General features: G+C 36.7%; 3 protein-coding genes across 8 annotated transcripts in view; 1 reads left to right on the top strand and 2 right to left on the bottom strand.

Annotated features, from left to right (window-relative positions):
• Window positions 1-15,464, bottom strand: part of LOC136852217 (macrophage mannose receptor 1-like) — a 45,448-nt gene extending 29,984 nt beyond the window's left edge. The window contains exons 1-8 of the mRNA XM_067126665.1: window positions 14,874-15,464; window positions 12,496-12,771; window positions 8,589-8,696; window positions 8,284-8,408; window positions 7,511-8,083; window positions 7,228-7,349; window positions 2,493-2,641; window positions 165-260 (exon numbers count right to left, since the gene is read on the bottom strand). Coding sequence (XP_066982766.1) covers window positions 165-260; window positions 2,493-2,641; window positions 7,228-7,349; window positions 7,511-8,083; window positions 8,284-8,408; window positions 8,589-8,696; window positions 12,496-12,771; window positions 14,874-14,922 — 1,498 coding nt within the window. The 5' untranslated portion in view covers window positions 14,923-15,464. The remainder of the gene's footprint in view (window positions 1-164; window positions 261-2,492; window positions 2,642-7,227; window positions 7,350-7,510; window positions 8,084-8,283; window positions 8,409-8,588; window positions 8,697-12,495; window positions 12,772-14,873) is intronic.
• Window positions 1-22,081, top strand: part of LOC136852531 (1,5-anhydro-D-fructose reductase-like) — a 149,209-nt gene that overhangs the window by 47,984 nt on the left and 79,144 nt on the right. For all 6 annotated transcript variants that reach the window (XM_067127254.1, XM_067127252.1, XM_067127255.1 and 3 more), the window contains one exon: window positions 4,992-5,026. The gene's annotated coding sequence lies outside the window, so the exon portion shown is untranslated. The remainder of the gene's footprint in view (window positions 1-4,991; window positions 5,027-22,081) is intronic.
• LOC136852533 (lactosylceramide 4-alpha-galactosyltransferase-like) overlaps window positions 21,111-22,081 on the bottom strand; it is a 30,068-nt gene continuing 29,097 nt past the window's right edge. The window contains exon 8 of the mRNA XM_067127259.1: window positions 21,111-21,369. Within this exon, the coding sequence (XP_066983360.1) occupies window positions 21,217-21,369 (153 nt within the window). The 3' untranslated portion in view covers window positions 21,111-21,216. The remainder of the gene's footprint in view (window positions 21,370-22,081) is intronic.

A 22,081-nucleotide genomic window follows, 5' to 3' on the forward strand; every position in this document is an offset into this window, starting at 1 on the left:
AAAATTAGAATTGTTTCATGTTGGGTTTTAGGGAGCAGAGTAGTTTCTGTATGTTGAAACAAACATTGAACTCTTCCATCAGATCCTTTAAAGATGAATGCCGTAGAGTATAAAGATGCCTTAAATACTCATTATAGATATGCCATACATGAATGTCTACTTACAGACGTATGTCAGATTTTCCGAGCAGTCCTTCAGCGTCCAAGTCAGACTTTCATTTCCGGTATTTGCCACTGACATGCACTGGCCCTCAGATTCACCTGGAACAGACTTATTGTTCAGTCTGTGGACTCCGATTTTGGTGTTATTTTTCATCACGGAAAAAAATACGTAGATGTTTTCTTATTTAATGAATTTTCTGTACTGAAATTGAAAACAAATTTTGAATGTAAAGTAAATGGAATAGAGAAGGGCTTAAAATCACTTGAGTTTGATTAGGCAATTGAAAAAAAAAAAGGTGGACAGAATTTTACATACATTACTGGATAACACCAATCCGGAATGAGCCTTATTGTACCTGTTTCCTAACAAAATTATAAAAATAAGGTTAGAATTTAGACCTTAAAGGAACTGTGCAACAGATCTGATAAGTTTCTCTACAAAACTTGAAAGTACTGGATACTTGGGTCCTCAAGCAATTGTCCCCGGATGGTGTCATGAAACACCCGTTTTTCTTTCATGTGGTTCTAACCATATTAACACGAGAATTAATCAGAATGTTTGCATTCAAGTGGCTGAGTTACGAGAGGTTAAAAGAAATGATTCATCAGGGGATGAGTGACGTATCTAAATAAAAACTAGCCTTTAAATGAAAGGGGGTAATCCAGTGCAAGATAAATTAAGGTAAAACATATATTGATAATGGTGGAATTATTAATGCCTTGTGACCCATAGATTAGGTGAGGTATGACAAAAATAAAACAGATATATCCATAGTGAGGCACAATATTGTTCATATTGAAAACTCATATAGGCATTTGAAGTATGTTGGCTCACATTTTCATCTTAAGTGAATGCAAGAATTCGTTCCTACTATTCACACGCGTTATTTAACAGGAGTTTAACTCCTTTTTATTTCTGTTTTTTGTGAGGTTCCATATTATTGTTCATTTTAGTTTCAGTGTTTGTTTAGGTATATGGCATAGTGTAGAATATTGCATTTGATGTCCTGTTACGCTTTCTAATGTTCTTCTCTCAGTGTAGAATATTGCATTTGGTGTCCTGTTACGCTTTCTAGTGTCCTTCTCTCAGTGTAGAATATTGCATTTGATGTCCTGTTACGCTTTCTAGTGTCCTTCTCTCAGTGTAGAATATTGCATTTGATGTCCTGTTACGCTTTCTAATGTCCTTCTCTCATATTGCATTTGATGTCCTGTTACGCTTTCTAATGTCCTTCTCTCAGTGTAGAATATTGCATTTGATGTCCTGTTACGCTTTCTGATGTCCTTCTCTCTCACATAACGTGGACATTGTGATGATTTAAAGTTCAGTGGGTCTTGGAAAAGGAATGACACCATTGCGCTCTTTTTCTTTCAAAATTTTGGAATGGATATTCGTGAACATTCCGAAAACATACCGTTTGGGTTTGATTGTAATGACGCTCATGACTTAATAGATTACATGACGTATTTTCACATTTTTAGTTTGCAGCTTTGTTTCTATATAGTCATGTGAAATTGGCACCGCTTCATCAAAGACCGTTGCCTCTGAAATCACTGGCAGAGAGGCGTCTGTCTCAATGTGCATTCATATCAATGCTTGAAACAGGACTCTTCCCGGTAAGGCTTTTGTACTTCAGTAGGAATGAAGGTGATCACAGTCCATATCTTTGATTTAATTAGGTTTACTTGAGAAAATGATTAGTCCACTATATCATTCTAGATTGCTTAGTCTTGCCTTTCCAGTGGACTGTGTCATCATATGTAGCGTGATGCATAATCAAGCCCTATTTCCAAACCTATAGAAAGCGTTTTTGCTTAAGACGTTGTTAGAGTCAAGATTGAATGAATAGGTATTAAAATAGCTATCATGATGTGTCTGTTATATGTGTTCACAACGTAATAGAGCAGTTGTGTGCTCCCTTTATTGCTTACATATATTACAAGAAAATATATTGAGAGAAAGCTCTACATCGAGTCTTCGGACAATTCAGTTTTACTTGAGAACCATCATTGTTTGTATAAAAGCAAGTTACAAATTAAGGCTCACTCTTTTAATGTAAAATTTAAGAGACTTGAATGCATGCCAGTGAAATACAAGCTTGTTGACAAAGCCTGCATTCTTCAAACCATTTACTCCTGTTTCAGGCTCAGTGTTCATATAAGATCAGAGTTACAAAGTACTATAAGTAATTATTTTTAAGATAAACTGCAGGGATCTAGTGTACAGTATTGTCTTTGGGGGGAATGTAACATGAAATCGCATAATGTAAAAGTTTTCTAAGCAATGACGATTTACTTCCAATCGTATGTGTACAATATCGTAAGCCTCACCATTAGCAGTATATTTCTCTGGAGAGATTACAGGTGTCCCATCAATCCACTGAAGCCGAGCTGCTCTGATGTCACTGTTGTTCCTTAAACCAACCCAAAATGGCATGCTTGTATTTTGTGTCAGTTTTGCCAGAAAAGCTTCTTCCGCGCTGAAATTATAAACACTCGAATTAATTTTGATCAACCCAGTGCACTCCCACTTCTTATTTTGCAAGGACTCTTGGGTTTCCTAGATGATGTATCCATTTCGTCCCTTCATTTCCTTGATCCTGTCAAGATAAAAAAAAAACTATTTCTTGAGGCCTTTCTTATTATTGTTATTGATTAGCTGGACTTATGTCAGTACAGATGCTTGCGCCAGGCGCAACCCGTAAGGTCTCCCTCTCTTTCTGCCCCCTCAGTCCTTCCGAATTATACAGCCTTTTCAATCTCCTCTCATCTTCCATCCTTTCCACATGACCACACGACCTGAAAACTTTCCAATAAACTTTACACCTCTTAATTTATTTCCCTTACCAGAGGGTATCTCCAGAGAAAAACAAGATAATGTCCATTGCTATATTCTTACTCCGTTGATTAGTTGATGAATATCTTATTCAGAGCACTTCCACAATATTAGCGACTTTTTACACCGCCTCGGAGGTCTCATTAGCAGTGCTTTGAGCTCTTACATTCACAGCATAATTCACCTCTACCTTGCACCAATCTCTAACTTCTTGGATATTAATGCCCTTGCTTTCTAATACCTCCCCCACCCACCTCTCCAATACCCCCTAAAGTAATCCTCTCCTTCCCGCACTTAACACTTTAATTATGCACTTTTTTCACCAGTCTATGATCCTTCATTCTTTCTGTGTGCTCATTTCCTTTCAAAACACTTAATTCATCCATCCACATCCATAAACTTGAACTTTGTTGACACTTTATCAGGAACAGCTTCATCCTTTACATCCAGCATTCACAACCTAACTCCCAAAAAGGAGAGATGGCTCAACTATCATTTCATACATATCAACTTTTGCTACCACAAACAATCCAAGTCGCTCCCAAATAATTTACACAAACCCAGTTACCTTCTCTGCTCCACCTGCTTTTTGACTCTCCTTTCCTGACACAATACCATCATTCGGTACGTTTACTTATGAGTACATATATGGATCAGCAGCTTCCGTTCTTCAGCACATATATGTTAACATTTGTCAGTCACGAAAACTTTTGCATACTCCCAACAGTCTGTCTTCCTGACTATACATTCTCAGCACCGTCCATATTCCCTCTTTATCAGTACTGTCGTAAACTTTATCCAGGTCTTTCTATATTATAATGTTTCATTTTTCATTTTTCCCTTTAAACTGACACTTCTCGCATAACTGTCTAATAACAAATATTTGATCCAGATACCCTCTTCCTTGTTATTCCCTTAGCAATCATTCTGCCCATGTCTTACTTTATCTATCATAATCCTACTTATTCCTACCCAGTAATATCATTCTTTGTAATTCTTTAAGCAAAGGAACACTTATTCCTCTCACTCAGCCTTCGGAACCTTTCCCTCAGCCAGCTATACTTTACACACCTGGGTCAGCCATTCAGTCTCATTTTCACCACCATATGACACCACTTCACTCATAATCGTATCAACTCCTAGAATCATGTCATTCTTCCAACTCTCAACTGGCCTCCTTATATCCTCACTTGGCCACTACCACCAACATTCTCAAATTTACACCAATACCTTTCATTCCCACACCATTCAGCTCTGCCACTTTTCTACCTTCCTTCCACATTCCAAATTTTCAAAATATTCATTCCATCGACATAGGACTACATTAACATTAGTCAGCGTCTCTCCATCTGTAACTTTTATTCTGAAATTCATTTCATTAACCTTTTTCATCTCATAAAAGCAGTTGTTCATATTCACCCCTCAGTCTTCATTACTTGCTCTCTCACTTTCCTCTTGAGAGCATCCTCCTGTAACATTGTACAGGATACTTTTTGTCATGCAGTTGTACCTCAAATAATCTCTCTTTCTCTGCGCTGAATTTCTCATTTCCTCATCACACCACTTGCTGTTTGTACTTCCTGTGCCTACACTCTTGCTCATTCTTCACATACTCTTTTTACTTCCATATGCTTGCCCTTGCTTACACACACACATATGTATACATATCCATACGTTTATATATATATATATATATATATATATATATATATATATATATATATATATATATATATATATATAATATATACAGTATATATATAATATATATACAGTATATGTACGTATGTATGTATATATAATTGATGTGCACAGTGTTCCACTTGATTGCATCATGGTGACTTCTGAACAATGTATCATCCTGAAACACTCATTCTTAGATATCACTCTTCACAGTGGTGTATTTCTCTCTTAGAGTTAGTTTGTCACTTTCTGGCATGCAGTTGTATAGTCCCGGTTTTCTTTTGAAGAATCTAACAAAGTTTTCTTTTCAGAGTCGATGATCGTCAGTTCTGAAAAGCCAGTTATGGTAAGTGTTAATTATTCAGTGACTTTTTAGACATTTCAGTTTTTAGTCAGAGAAACATTAGGCAGATTTAATATTCGTACCCAGAAGATTGAGGTTTTAAACTATATATTAAATTCATCCAAGGAAGACGCAGGTTATGGGCAGTGTACATCTCTTAACTGTGGAAGAGTTTTTCACTTTGTCACAGATAGGTTCCTGTCCGTGAGGCGTGACAGAGGTCATTTCATTCTAGCTACAGTTCTCGGGGAGGATTGTCATATAGACCAGTTCTATATCTTTATGTGGGAGGCGTGCCTCCTCAACGAAATTTAGATTATACATATAAAATATATCTAAGTATTGATATGATTATGTACATACATATTTTTAGATATTTTTATATGAAATTCTTATTAACATTTGTTTATTTGTAGATTTATGTTTAAATTTGTTACGGCGTCAATAACCTAGATGTTGTGACGCCAGTTTTAATAGACATAATTAATCAGTCATTTGGCATGAACGTCACAGTCAAGGCATAAAAAAATCACGCTTTATCTACATGTAATAATATCTCATGAGCTACGTGGAGTTTGAAGCTGTGTACCCTTTTGCATGTTACATAACCTAGTTGTATTTCTGCATATTGCTGTATTCAACACTGCTATTTACGTTATTTGATGATAGTGAAGGAAGCTTTTACAAGTTTTCAGAGTATTTACTTTCAATTAGCTGTTCAAATAACAAACTGCAATCATTAAAATTATGTAATTCTGAGCATCTGCTGTTATTAGGAATTATTGTATTTTTACCGAATCATAGAGTGTTTGGAAATGAATACAGATCTCTTGTATATATAGGCGTGACAGAACATGCATCTCTAGCAGTAAATTGAGAACTATCACTTTCCTGTTTTGGGATCTTTCCCTACTTATAGGGACTTACGGCTTAGGAGTCGTTTGTTGAAAGTTACAGAAAAAAGTAATAGGTCACTTTACGTGAAGTGTCGAAGTAATTGCTGTATTCTGACTAGAAATTTGTAATACATGTACGACCCAGTTTCATGATGGCGTATTTTTTCATGGCTGTTAAACACTTTGACTGTGAGAATTTACGAGATCTTTTTATTAGATTTCGAAACCAATGAAAACGCTCCTTCATTCAGAGTAAGACTAATTGTCGATTAACTGAAGAGTTTACTTTCGCAGATGATTCAAAAATACTTTTAACAAGCTTGCACATTATGCACGTAGTGATGTAATGGAAACGGAATACTCAAGTAATATATGTTTCCTTGTTAAGATAACAATTAAATACATTAAATTTGTTTTGATATTGAATGGTGAACTAATAAAGATAAATAATCTTCTGGAAATAAAGTAACAGATGAATATTAAATTTTCACAGAATGTCCTTTATACTACCTCAAATACTGACAAGTAGAACAAGTTGCAGGAAAGAGCCTTGCACAACGTCTATGTAACTCACAGTAAGCATTTGCAGACATGTCTAAGATTCCAGGCAACACAGTATGGTCGCTCCTCACTGGAAGATTGTTTGAAAACAATGAGGAAAACAGCTAAGGATAAACTCTTGAGCATTACATTACACGACTCATTCAGTGCAGTGTAGATGTTGTCCTCTTAAGCTAACAAATTGCTCATTACTTTCACCAAGCTTTCATTCTCAACGATAAAAATCGATAATGAAATACAGATTTCTGCAAACGCTGTCCAAGGCTCTTTCCTGCAACTTGTTCTACTTGTCAGTATTTGAGGTAGAATAGATGATATTCTGTGAAATTTTGATATTCATCTGTTACTTTATTTCCAGAAAACTATTTATCTTTATTAGTTCACCATTTAATATCAAAACAAATTTAATGTATTTAATTGTTATCTTAAGAGGGAAACATATATTACTTGAGTATTCCGTTTCCATTTTATCACTACGTGTATAATGTGCAAGCTTGTTAAAGGTATTTGTGAATCATCTGTGAAAGTTAACTCTTCTGTTGATTGACAATTAGTCGTACTCTCAATGAAGGAGCGTTTTCATTGGTTTCGAAATCTAATAAAAAATCTAGTAAATTTCTCACAGTCAACATCGTATATATATATATATATATATATATATATATATATATATATATATATATATATATATATATATACTGTATATAAACATTATTTCATTATGATGAATACGTAAGTTATACTTACTCGTTGTTGATGATGATAAGTTTGCCGTTATTCTCCTGGCACGACAGGAAAGCGCTTTCAAAGTCGAATTTGTGCATAGGGTCAGGCATAGCATAACATGAAGTGCTATAGAAGGCTTCATCCTTGAAAGAAATGACCAAGTTACTCAGTAGGAAAAAGATAACACGTGCAGGGTGATTGCATTTGAAGCCAATATTTCACAGAGAATGTAAGGGGGAAATTAATGCTAGTATTTGATGGTGGATTCATTACGTAGGAAACTTATGAGTGTGGGAATGCTTACCTCTCGACATGTACTGCCCCTTGATGTAGTGATCTGAGATTGCTTCTTTAAAGTCAGGGTTGCCTTTGCTTCAGTCGGTGATGACGGTGTTTGGGCTGTGTGTGTAGATGTTGAAGTGTTTGTTGTATGCTCACTCTCTGAGCCTAGTCCTTGAGGTTGTGGCCTGTCCAGCAAAGTAGCAGATGGGTTGATAAGTACTGAGTCTTTCTCTTTTGAGGCTGCTCTTGGTTCATCACTTAGGAGAGGATTAAAGCCTAGAGTCCTGGCAGGTTCCTCTAAAGCTAATGGGTTCCCCTTACCAGGTCTCAGTAGGCCTAACCGGTGCTGGACGTTTTGCAGAAGTGGGAGAATAAGCGGTGGTTTGGTTGTCACTCTTGGCTGAAATATGTTTGGGGATTCCTCTTCTTCTATCGGATGGCGCGCAAAAGGGCTGGAGAACCTGGACTGAAACAGTGGCGGTCTCCTGAAGAACGGATGTTGAAAACCATGTCCGTCAGAGTGAGGAGCAAACCTTATCCTCTGTTCATAGCCTAATAGAGGATTTGGGTCATATCTTTTCTGTCTAGATTTGTTCTAGAACAAAAGAAAAACAGATGATAAGGTAGTGTTGAGAAATAGAATATACAACCTTATACCACGCCTATATATTCAACGGTCCATTTTGAAAAAGCCGCTATCGTGGTTTTCTTAATTTTATTGATTTGTTTTCTGCTGTAGCCTGTAGAAGAGGTAAATAATATTAATTTTATTTTATATACACAACTGAATCTCACCTCTCTGCCTCGCTGCTTTGGTTTCTTACATATATAGAAGTGTTGCTTCTCACAGATGTCTGTGAAGGTAATCCTCTTCCTAGTTGAGCTCATGAAAGCGCAAGATCTTTCTGGACTGGAGGCTGCTGTAAAACGTTTAAGGATATATGACAGTTGAGGACCTCAAGTCTCCTTATCTAGTGTTTCCCTACTTGCAAAAAATCATCTCACTCAGAAATGTTTACATGCATGAACACACTTTTATATATTTGTATCCTCTCATTCAATTGTGCAGGTTACACAGATTCTGATCGGTTATAGCTTACCAGTCTTGTCCATGGTGGAAGAAAGTTGCAGTTTCTTTGAATGGCGTTCCTGTCTGTCCTCACCTCTGCCGTTTAGGGCCTCGAATGTATTCCCAATCCATACAATACCTATCAAAGATTAATTTATTAAGTTTTTCATAGCATTTTACTTATTCGTATACGTTGCAGTGTCTGATGAGTATTAAAGTTTATTCAGTTTTTTTATGAAAATACCGTTGGTTATTAAATATCCGTCTTCAGGTTGAAAATAGGGCATCAGTGACGTCGCTATGGGGGCCAGGGGGTGCCCGGGCCACCCCAGTCAGATGCATGCCCCCCCCCCACTGCCTCCCGTTGAAATTCACTTTGTAGCTAAACTTTAACCCTTATAGTATTGATACATTTGCATATAGTAAGAGTTGAAAATTAATTGAAAACTGAGCTCTTTAATTTCAAATACAGGTTTATTAATTAATAATACTATTATTTTCCTTCATTCACATGGATATATACATTAGAGAATAGTATATTTTACTAACTACGGATTTGGTACATTAGTTTTGTGTAATTTTCTTTGGGTCCCCAAAAAATATCTTGGCCCCACCTAGGGGCTCCCCCCCAACCGATGGAATGCCAGCTACGCCACTGTAGAGCATCTGTAGATCAAGAACTCTCTGTCGTAATTTTTACGTATCTGTGCATGTTAAATATATATATATATATATATATATATATATATATATATATATATATATATATATATATATATATACATATATATATATATATATATATATATACTACTGTATATGTAGATTTTTCTGGCTCACATCGGGATCGAACCTCAGTCTCTCAGAGACTGGGTTTCTGCCCGATGCGAGTCAGAAATTCATTTCTGTGAAACGTGCTGTGTGTTGATTAGCTTCATCATATATATATATTGATTATATATATATCATATATATATATATATATATATATATATATATATATATATATATATATATATATATATATATATATATATATAGAGAGAGAGAGAGAGAGAGAGAGAGATGTATCAAAACCCCTTTTTTTCGTTTTTAACGACATTTTAGACATCTGTTGTATATTCATTAAGTGTGCCTGGGGTAGCTGAAAGGAATTTAGCATTTGCATTGTCAGGATATGCTGTGGATGGGTGAAAAAGTACAAATGTGTGAGTTTAAGGATCGTAAGGGTAAAAGTTGTTATTGTGAATGTATATGGTCCGGGAATTAAAAAAAAAAAGAGTGAAAGACAGTCTTTTTTGGAGAGTATAAATCTATGCTTGGTTTCTTTTATATAAGTTGCAGAGGGGAAGGGCATGATGGCTAAAGGCGTGGTTGGGGAGTCTGTATAATTCCATGTTGGGGTTACAGGGACAACATGGAGGGTAGGAAGAGGGAGTGTAGACTCAATTGGTAGGATGGTATAAAAGTTTCTGCAAAGAAAAACACAGATTATTTGAGGGGTAGTTGTATGACAGAAGAGAGCATGCGCAGGCGTAAGAGGGATGGAGTAAGTTAATAAGCGAAAGAAAAACAAGGATAGAAATAAAAATAGAGGGAGTAAGTGAACAAAACTTTTCGGGGGAATACAAATGATTCTTCAGGGGAGTAAACAAAGAAAAAGCTTAATGAACAAGTTGACCTCAGAATCACGGTGGTTAATGAAGAGAGGCTAGCTAAAATGAAAGAGTTCTGATTCGATGGATGTAGTATTGAAAGATTTGTTGAATGCGGAGGATAGATTAAAGGAGGAGCAAATTAGCAACAAGAGTGGAAAGGGTTAGTATGTGGTGGAGATTATTTATGGAAGTAACTGTGGAGGAGGTGGGAATGCCAGTTTGGAGGATGAAGAATCCAGAGACGACAGGGTTTGCTGAAACTACAAGTTAGGTATTTCAGCAGTTAGAGTGTGATCTGTTGGCTGACCAGGATGTGCAGTGTATGTGTGGATGAAAGAAAGGTTCCGTAGGATGAGGGAAAGGAATAATCGTTTCAGTGTATTAAGGAACATGTTATAGAGGTGACTGTAAGAATTATGGGGGCATGACATTGAGGTGTATGGTAGGATTTTGATTGAGAAAGTATGAGATAACAGAAGGGCTGACAGAGAAAAATGGTATGGCTGAAGTGTTTGTAATGAAGCAGATATATGACAGGTTTGAGAGAAAAAGCTGTATTTAGCAGATATGGACCTTGATAAAGCTTATGGCTGAAATGTGGAGGGTGTTGAGAGTGGGTGATATAGAAGGTATGAATGTCTACTGAGACTGAGTAACTTTTTTTTTTATAATAGTACTATGGAAGTTATGTGTTTATGTTAAAATTTTCTAGCAGAAAAGTGACTGATTTCCTGTAAAACTGGATCTGAGACAAGGGCGTGTAAAGTTTCTGTGGCTGTTCACTACCATTATGATGCGGCAAAGTTGTGAGATAAAAGACAGTAAGTTGCAAATATGTGTATGGGAGAGTGACCGGTGTGTTGTGAAAGTGGGTTTGAGACAAAGTTGTGCAATGTTCCCATGGCTGGTCAATATCTTTATGGACGCAGTATGGGAAATCGGAGAAAGGACAGTAAACACAGGTGCAACTTATGTGATAAGAAAATGAACCGCAAACAGCGTGAAATTGCTGATATTTGCATATGATGGTGTACCGATTGGAGACAGTGAAAAGTAACTTTAAAAAAAGGCAAAAGAGTTGAGTGTTTGCGAGCTGGGAAAAGTGAGAGTAACTGCAACCAATATTAAGGTTGTGAAGGTACTGGGGTACCAGGAAGATGGAGGAATGAATAACGATATGGACGGTGGAAGAATGGAAGCAGATGATTTGAGTTAGTTTTTAGAATACGTATCAAGAAAGGTAACGGCGCATGCAAGATATTAGGAGGAGACTTTTGAGCTGTGCGTGAAAGCCAAGTTGGGATTGTATGGTGGGATTTTTTACACAATTCTCGTTTATGGAAGTGAAGTGTGGATGTTGAATGTGAATGGGGGAAAGGGCTGAAGCTATTGAACTAAGCTGCTCAAGTAGCATATGTAGCGAAATAAGAATTGAAAGGGTGAGAATAATACTGGAGAGCCAAAGAAGTGGTAAAAAGGTTAATGTAGGTGAAAAGATGGGTCAGTATTATAAGGAAAGAACTGATGACCATTGGTGAAAAGAGTTTACTCGTACGATTCATGTTTTGAGGAAAGGGAAAAGGAAGACCAGGAAATAGTTGAATATTGTTTGAAAAATGTGTTGGAAAGGAATTACCCTAATATTCAGAAGCACTAGAGTGTGCGCAAGATAGGGAGTTCAACGGGATGCTGATGAGCCTTTTGTGCAGGCGTATGAAACGGCTAATGTTGAAGTTTTAATGCAGCAGGGGTTCTCCCACGACTCAACAATTATCATACGAATATTGAGGTGACCATTGCATTGTTTTTTCTCTGGCGCCACCCTATGTTTGTGGAAAGCTTGATGTTAAAAAGAAATGTCCATTTAGCAAAAGAGAAAAATTATCTGGTATTAGTTATGTTAGGGAGAGAAGAATGAATGTTTAGACACCTGGTTAACCAGAGGTAGAAGGACAGGGATTGTTTAAGTGGAAGGTCAGAATGTGCTTCTATCTGAGGTGTTAGAGAGAGAGTATCAACTGAATCCTAAGGTTGGACACAGGCTCGCATTCCAACAGTCGAGACTGACTCGACCTTGGCCTCGAAAGTTGGAGACTTGACTACAACACGTATGAATTCCAAATTATGAAATGACTATGTTGATACCATTCGTGCTGTAAGGAAAATGATAATCATAACTTATGGTATTTGAGATAAAAACGACAATGAAATGGTGCTAATGACACTGATGATGGTTATGACAGTGATGTTCTGACGATTGTGATTTTGCTGCAGACTTACTGTTAGGTTCTGCGATTAATGAGTCAATGAATTCTATTTCTTCCGTAGTTGACAGAGAAGGAAGCTGACTTCCCTTCCTGGCACATTCGGCCTGTGCTTCTGTGTAACTCATAACAGCTGGGTGACCATAGGACAAGTGGGTATCACTGGAGGCTTTTATTGATGTGACGGTTTGGTTATTCTCCTCATTCTTCTTAGGGTCGCTGTTAAATCCAGAGTAAAAATAACAGCATTCTCGGAACTCAACCCAGCCATCCTCACACGCTGTCAGAATTCCTGTGAGGACGAATGACATAACATCTTTTTAGTTAAATTGAACAATCCTTGAAAGGTCATAGTAGGATTTGATGATCTCTCACTTTCACGAATCAAATTTGAATGGTATAAGAAACTAGTTACATTAAAGTTTTGAAATGATTTCTATGTTACCAGGCTTTGAAAGTTGAGAATCATAAAGCAGATTATTTAGTAACTGAATCTCTTGAATGTATTGAAAATGCAAAACAATGCAAAAAAAAAGATTCGGCTGGTTTGTACTTTACGGTAATATTTATCTGGCTCGTAAATTTTTTTGTTAAATGTGTCAGCATTGTCCAGAATGGAAATTATTCTTATTAAAATAATGTTAGTGTGTTACGTTATTTGTTCACTATTGTTTGTACCTCTGCGACATTATTTTTGTGATATTTGCATTACCAGAACAGTTTGCTTGGTGTGTATTTCACAGAGCGATGTTTATGCTGGAGGTCTACCGTAGGTTTCCCTGAGTGTAGCCTATCGTTGTGGGTGTAAAAGTAACGTTTTTTTTTTTTCATCCATTCCTGGATGTGTAATTTAAGATGACCCTATATTTATGTATTGTTGATTTACAGTCTCCCTCCTTTTCTCATCTTTGACTTTGGCAAAGTGCTGTAGGGCCACTGGAATCTGAATACTTCGACATTTGTCTTCCTTTGCAACTAAAATCCAGTGATATATCTTTCCGTCTTAGTAGACTAAGTAACATTGCACTCCTGTAATTCTTAGTCTCTTCTGCCATCTTCACCTTTTTCCAAACATACCTCAGAAACCATGGTCAGCTACCCAGTCACAGTTTTACCACCGCACTGTAGTATCTTACTTGGAAATTCATCACGTCCTATTGTCTTTCCATTTTTCAATATCTTAGTTGTTACCCTTACATCCTCATCAGTCACTTCCTCAAGCATTTGCAAAGTTGTTGTAACCCCTTTTATTCTGTGTCGTTCAGGTATACCTCTCTTTTATCCTCCACATACAACAGATCTTAAATATACTCACATAAACGGGATAAAACTGTATTCCCTTTCGACAGCATCTTCTGTTGCACCTCCCATTCTGAGCTTCAAAATATGTTCAGAAAGCTTTATTTCTTCATATATTTCTTTTAAGACTATTTATTCTCTCAAGTTCTTGCTCATATTAAATTCTGAATGTTCATCATGTACCTTCTCTTTCCCTCTTGGTTCCTTCTTATACTCTGTCCATTCTCATGTATGTCTACTTATTGTTTTCTGTTCCATCATGCAGTTGCCCATCATAATCTCGTTTGTCATTCCGTAAGTCTCTCTTTTCCTTATTCAACCATTTAATATTATATTCCCTCTTTGTACGCTCCTATACCCACACACTCTATGTCTGTAACCACAACCCATTTTTTATTCATCTTTACCTATTTTCACTTCTCTTAATTAATTACTTTTCTCACCACATTTTTACCTATTCCTCTTTAATGTAAACTTCTATACAGTATATGTTAACTGTTGTTTCAGCCCTCCTCTCACCATTCCATCTATCAACTTGCTCTTCCATTTATACTAATCACAGATTTCCACAAGGCTCTTCTAATTAACTCCAGGAATCTCACATCTACCAGCTACATCGTCTGTTTTTCTGTAACCTATCTTTGTGTTTAGATCACCTAGCATAGCTGTTCTTTTATATTCTCCAAACCCAGGCACCGTCTCAGACTCTTGCAAACTTTAGAAAGTTTCAGTACATTAATTTAGTTGAGTACATTTGTTTGGCATCACTGATATTCTAGTACGAGCTTATTAGTGCGCGCTACGTGCGGTGGAACTCGGCGCTGCTGTCTCCCCTACCCACCCCGCCTCCACCTGGGGCGGACAAACAGGTTTGCATGAGGAGGGTTGGTGTCTCCCTTACCCTCCCGATTCCCTACCTACTCCGCGCCCACCCGGGGCGGACAAACCGGTTTGCAGAGGGTGGGTGGCTGTGTCATGTCTCCCAATACTGTCACCCGGGGAGGACAAACAAGATCCACCCAGATTTTATTATTATAGACGCTTGTACTGTTTTATTGGCATTTAAGATAATTCAAGTTCTTTAGAATACATTACCTATTGTCGACATGAATATAGTTGTTACGGTGTGAAGTCTGATTTTCATCTTTGAGTTGCTCTTGGTAGTTGATGTCCAGTCAGTTGTACATGAAATACTGCCCTGCTTAATCCAGTGTTATCCAAGAAATAGAAGTATATTTCACTTTCCCAATAACCATTTTAATTAAAATATTATTTTCTTATTTTTTAAATTATTCTTATAATACCGTTTAATCTTATTTCACAATTCACTGTCACAAATGCACCGAGAAACCTTTGATTTGTCTCACAATTTTATGCACTGTACAGTCCTTTTTAAGTTATCAGTTATCATATTATAACACCGTATAGGTTCAGTCACGTAAAGGAATTTCATATAAAATCCTTATAGACGATTTAATTTAATTTATTCTTATAACTTCCTGTTCCCTACTTTTCCTAAAGATATAATTGGTTTATTACAGTTATTAAACGATAGCTTCTTATTCCTTTCGATAGTCTCACTTTTCTTTTGCTTGTATGATTTAACTTGATTGATGTTTCAAAACGTGTTGCCTTTGGACTTTTTTACACTTTGCCAGTCAATTTCACAGCAACATTAAATTTACCCTGGAAAAGGAACATGAAGGTAAGCTAGCTTTTTTAGATGTTTTAGTCTCGAAGGAGCACGATCATTTTAATACTACCATTTACAGGAAGAAAACATTTACGGGTCTTGGCTCCAATTTTTATAGCTTTTGCTTTTTAATTTCAAAGTTAATGCCATTTATACACTTGTACATAGAGCTTTTACTTTAACATCCAACTGGGCCGCTTTTCACAGTGAAATTGTATTTTTAATCCAGTATTTTAACAATAATTGCTTCCCAACCAAACTGATTTACAAAATCATCCACCGGGTCCTTGATAAGAAATTTTCCCCTACCATTCCTACTTACAGTGTTCTTAAACTTCTTATGGTTGCCAGTTTTCCATATTTAACAAATAATCACAATATTCAGAACCAAGTTGTTAAGGTGATCCACAAGCACATTGGAGCCCTCAACCCGAAACTTATTCCAAAAATTTCGTTGGGACTGAAGTACTTGTAGCCATGGTAATCACGTTAAACACTTATCTTGACGAACATTTTTCTTTTGTGATTTATGAGTCATTACATAATGGTGCTCAACGCATTTGTTTTTGTATTTACACTGTGACTCCCCTCTCGTTAGAATTCAGTTCCATTTTTGTTTGTAGAAAATTTTAGTGTTAATTTTTTTCCATAGCTTAATAACTTAAGGTTTATGAATTACAGTTACGCTGGGTAGGTTATTGTTTTATATTGTTCATATATTATGTAATACGGGAAAAATTTCGTCTTTTCTGAGGGAACGTGGATGGCAAGACCTTGTATATAATCACGCGCAAGCACGCTCATTTGCACAATTAACACATAATGCTGGTGGCTGTACACGATTAGATGGGCTGCTTCTTTGTGTAAAATCCACAGTAAGTCCACTATTGTGTAAAACCACTAGAGCGCAGAGATCCATTAACGTCACTAGTGGCGATCCTTCGGAGGAATTAAACCTTCACTAACACCCACTGCACTTGGACTGTCCTACAGGCGTCCAGATAAGAGTGTGGACGGGATGTTTGAACACTGCCGTGCACCTGCACTGAGTCTGGGCCTCTTTTCCTGACCTTTGGCGCTCTCTCTCTCTCTCTCTCTCTCTCTCTCTCTCTCTCTCTCTCTCTCTCTCTCTCTCTCTCTCTCTCTCTCTCTCGTGGTATCTATACAGTGTTTGCACTTTATAGATAAGCAATTGAATTTGGGTTTTCATCTGTACAAATTTTGATTGCAATAGTGAAGTTCGTTTGAAATGTATGACTAATTACGCGATAAACTAAGAACTAAGAAACAGGCTGTCTGAAGATGAATATTGCAATAATACCATCAGGATAGAGATAAGCCCAAACCCAGGCTATCTCACCTTGGATATTCGAAAACTCTGCAGTACCTCTGTTCCTATATGAATCACGTATATCTGTAATAAATGCAAAGCATCCCCTGAGCGTTCAGTTCACTTTAACTATAGCCGGACAAACTGTAAAAAGCCGTTAAGAACGAGGGATGTCCCAATTTATTCCACTTCCTAATTAAATGTTTCGGTTCCGCCACCATCAACTGGACGATGGGACAGGACTGGCTGGCTGTCATGCTATTGACGTAAACATCTGGTTCCTTACACATCACCGTGGTGTTTCTCAGTGCTCTGTTCCTTCATTTACTCTTTTCCTTCACTTTAGCAGTGACCTCAAGTCTGCCTTTTGCCTCTCAATAGTTTTGCCTCATTCTCAAATTGCCGCATCGTCATGCGTCAGCTATGATCTTACAAGCTTATCTGGATGGTGATTTCATAGTTTAGTCATATTCTGTGCTTCTAAGGTTTCGTTTATTTGTTTCTCTTGTGTATCCTCTTCCATCTGGCGGATCAGTTATTTTAAAGAAAATTGATGAAGCCTCTCGTGTGAGCGATTTATGGTTTTGTGGAATTCAGGCTGTCGTGCCACGCACTAGAGCATTTTCAGCCACTCAACGATGAAGGCAGTGAAAAAGGGGAGTTGGAGTGGTTGGACAGCAAGATAAAGACATCCAGAAAACAGAGGAGATGAGGTACAAGGATCTCAAGGTGGAGCTGGGAGAAAACCCCATAGCTGCACTCAGAAGTAATAGTTAGAAAGATTGTACAGCAAGACTGAAGAAAGGAAGTGGAGTGGAGGTAAAATAAAAGGCTAAAAAGTGGGTGCAGCTAAGGGCCAAGGGGACGCGACAGACGCCCTGTAGTAGTGCCTGCGGTGTGATGCTGACACTACCCCTTGTAGTGAAACCTTTCACTCATATTCTGAATGCTAAATCATGCTCTAAAAAACTGGGTATGTCGTTGAGATGCTATTAATGATTTTTTCATTCTCAGTCGTTTAGGCTTCATGGTGGAATTATTTATCCATGTGTGAAAAGTTTATCTCATTTTTAGGCGTTTCTTGTCTTGCCTGCTTCCGTGATGGGACTGAATCTAAGGCATTTTTAAATCTCATCAATAATCCCTCTTCCACCTCATCCTTTGAGCCTCTTTCTCCGTCACATTGTGGTTCCCTTCTCTCTTTTTTTACTGATAATATTTCAAACCCTGTTCTGTTGGAGAGAGAGAGAGAGAGAGAGAGAGTCTTCCTCCTCTCAGGTGGCTTCGTAATACCTGTCAGGCCACCCCTAATGGAAATTAGTAATCCTTGGGTTACGTGGTTCAAAGACTGTCTTGTCTCTCTGCTGCCTCGATTTGGAATTCTCTTGCGTCTTCTGTTTTTCATGAATTATAACCTTTTTCTACTAAGTATCAAGACAATTACAACTGGAGGAAAAGGGTAAAAATTCTTCTATAAATCGTTTTGTAATATCACATTTTAGAAGATTTTTATCGTAAACAGCAATAAATTGGAGAAGGTTTATAATGCTTTTTTAGTTTTCTGTAAAAGAAAACTTTTGAGATTGCTATTTTTCTGTCCGTCCGCACTCTTTACGTGTGCCTTTAGATCTTAAAAACTACTGAGGCTAGAGGGCTGCAAATTGGTATGTTCATCATCCACCCTTCAATCATCAAACGTACCAAATTGCAGCCCTCTAGCCTCAGGAGTTTTTATTTTCTTTAAGGTTAAAGTCAGCCATGATCAAGCGTCTGGCACCGCTATAGATGCCAACAGCACAGGCCACCACCGGGCCGTGGATGAAAGTTTCATGGGCCGCGGCTGAGAGTTTCATGGGCCGTGGCTGAGAGTTTCATAGCTTTCTTTTAAGATAAGTTGTAAAAATGTCAAAACCTGATTTTGTTGTGTATCAGCACACGCACATTTAGTTTCAAAGGAAAGAGCTTGTGGCTTTGCGCGGAACATCTCTCGAAAATATTCTAAAAATTTAACTGCTGGATAGACTCGTTCTTAATGTCTGTCAACGATATAAGAGATTTCATATCGTTGCCTGATAACAACGAGAAAGTCGTGTAGGTTACTAAGGTGTCTCCGTCGTAGAAGGCAGGAAAGCGATGTAAACCATTCAGAATTAGCCATGTTCCATTGACACATGGCCTTTAACTCATCTTCAGCTGAAAGTAGCATCTGCGTGATTACGTTGAAAGCAGATTATTTGCTTGTTAAATGGTTAATCTTTAGGACTCTGTAATTTTGTATTCTCTTATGGGGCTGGAATGGAGAGGGTAATTTCTTTCTTCTCATTTCACTTGAAGAGTAAATTATATATTTAATTTATAGTAGTATGCTTAGGTTTGATGGAGAGAGTGTTCTCCAAATTTCATTAAGGATTATATAATTCACTAGAGATTGAAGAACGTTATATATATATATATATATATATATATATATATATATATATATATATATATATATATATATATATATATATATATATATTTATATATATATATTATATATGTATATATATATGTATATATATATGTATGTATGTATGTATGTATGTATGTATATAATGTGCATATATTATATATACATATATGTATAGCCTATATATACACACGTACACACACGCATATATATGTATACATATAAATAAGTGTGTGTATGTATGTAAGTACATACGTGTGTGCGCCCGCGAGGAGCGTGCCTTTCTGTAAAAACGTAGATGTCCTTGAGCATAATAATTATGAGAATTTTTTTTTATAAATGAATTTTGATGGGAAAATCTTAATGCGTATCTTTTCGTCATTATGATACCAGTTTACAGTGAAAAATCGATCAGTCAAACCATCATGAAGAACGAGTTTTACAGAACCCTTAAAAAGTTTCTGGTTTCCTTGTCAGGACGACAGAGTGAAGATGATTCTGTATCTTTGATATTCTTGGTGGCACCCATCACGTTCTCACTTTCATTTACGCGTCCTGAATCATTTTGGTGCCATGGCTGTGAAGATGGGAATGGGTGCATTATTACTGTTATCATTATTATTATTATTCATTCATATGGAACAATCCCACAACGGCCATTGACTTGAAATTCAATCTTTCAAAGAATATGGTGTTCATTTGAAAGAAGTAACAGAAGGTAACAGGAAGCACAGCAAGAAATCACTTATTCTAAAAGAAAAGATAAATTAAATTAATAAATAAATAGGTAAAACTATAGGTAGATTATTAAAATACAACGAGAATTGTTTTAGGGTAATAATGCATTGCAGCTTAGCTTGAACTTTTGAGAGCCCAGTTGCACAACATCCTCAGGGAAACTGTTCCGCAGTCCAGCTGTGTGAAGAATAAAAGTCCTCTGGAACTGAAGAAGAAAAGTCCTCTGGAACTGAAGAATAAAAGTCCTCTGGAACTGAGAAATAAAAAAAGTCCTCTGGAACTGAGAAGTGCGACAGAGGTCCATTTACTGCATGTTGGTGCTGCTGTTCAGCAGATCTGGAGAATTAGGAACCAGCTTTAAGTGACTTTCGTGGATGGTTCTGGGAAAAACTTGTTACTCCTGAACGACGCAGAGAATAACTCTTGGCAGAGAATCTTACAAACCCAATATGAATACTCCGCTTAGGTCTGATAAAATTAAGAAGCAATTATGGTGGTTTTGAATGATTACGCCGGTGGTTTGTGAGTTTACGAAAACTGAAAAGAAATTATTCCCAGGGTTATATAGGCTATAGTCGTAAGGAATATCTGTCGTTGAAATCACTTGTTATTCTTGTACGCATTCATCTGGCTTGATTCGTTCGTGCCAGTCTGTTAACGTGCTCATCAATCTTGAATCTTAACCAGTGATCATTATAAGGTATTTAACAGGAAAGAATGGGTTCTGGCAGACTATATACATTTGGGTTTGCCAAAGGAAAGGAAAGGATTTGCCTTATTCGTTTAGATACTGCTTCTCACCTTTTTTGCCGTTGAGATTGAAAGTTTATTTCGTTTCATTGCATATCTCTTAGGCATATTTACTGCTGCTACTTTATTATTATTATTATTATTATTATTATTATTATTATTATTATTATTATTATTATTATTATTATTATTATTATTATTATTAGGATTAATAGATATTATTGTTAATAGTAAAGATGATAATTTTGAGGTATTCGATTAAAATGTTTAATTCATATTATTTATATTCTTATCTTTGCTGTTGGAATCATGGCAGGGGTAAAATGAAAATTGAATAAAGGAAAGACACACAGAAAACTTGCAGCAAATATCAAGGAATGATAAAAGTCTCAATTAGAACCACCTTTTATAGAAGTTTACAAGACGCAGTAAGTGTGCTCTGTTCTTCAAGTGGCGTAGATGACTGTGGCCAGTGGTTCTAAAAGAAATGAGAATGCATTGTTGCAACTCTGTACGTAACGGGACAAAACTTCTTTGCAGCAGTTTCCAATATACTCTTGCTTCCTACTGTGATTGGATCCTTCTTTGTCAACTTGTTCCAGAAATGCAGGACGTATGAATCTTTGAAAAGCTGTGGAGGAGAAAACAAAACATATTATAGCTTTAGTTTGTTTTTTCTGGGATTGCCATGCTATTTTGTATCGTACTGCTACTGCGTTTAGTGGAAAAGTCATAATGCTAGCAACCGGAAGCATGTAGAGTAATATTTAGTACTAAACCAACACAGGCACGTTCTATTACTCATCCTAGTAAAGAAAAAGATAAACCTCTTAGTATACCGAGGAAAGCTATGGCTGAATTGTTGCTCCTTTGAGTTTTTCTTTATTGTTAAACATATTTGATAAAATAAAGGTAGAATATGAGAAACTGGAGGTTTGCGTTAGCTGTGGTTGTCTCTGTTTCTGAAGAGCAACATAGGAAATACTGTCAGTCTTTTGCTTTTTGGATATAGTTTGATTTTGAACACATCTCTCATTTTATACATGAATAATGTATTAATCAGAACCCAAAGAACTCAACCTACGAGCAGCATTAAATCTCTTCTTGATCAATGGCAGTACAATATTTCCTTTGGAGAAATTAGGATAGCGTAGGAACGTACAGTATGTTATCATGGACAGTTACCTTCGATTTCTTATTTGGTATTTGCTTCTTTGATCATGGTAGTTTTATTTTTTAGATTATTCTCAGTTTTCCATTCAGGTTTTAAACATACTGTATATGCAAGGGATGAAGTGGCTAGTCCTATAGTCTCCACACAGAAGTGAGTATGATTATTAACA

Source organism: Macrobrachium rosenbergii, chromosome 25, assembly GCF_040412425.1.
Source record: "Macrobrachium rosenbergii isolate ZJJX-2024 chromosome 25, ASM4041242v1, whole genome shotgun sequence".
Lineage (NCBI taxonomy): Eukaryota > Metazoa > Arthropoda > Malacostraca > Decapoda > Palaemonidae > Macrobrachium > Macrobrachium rosenbergii.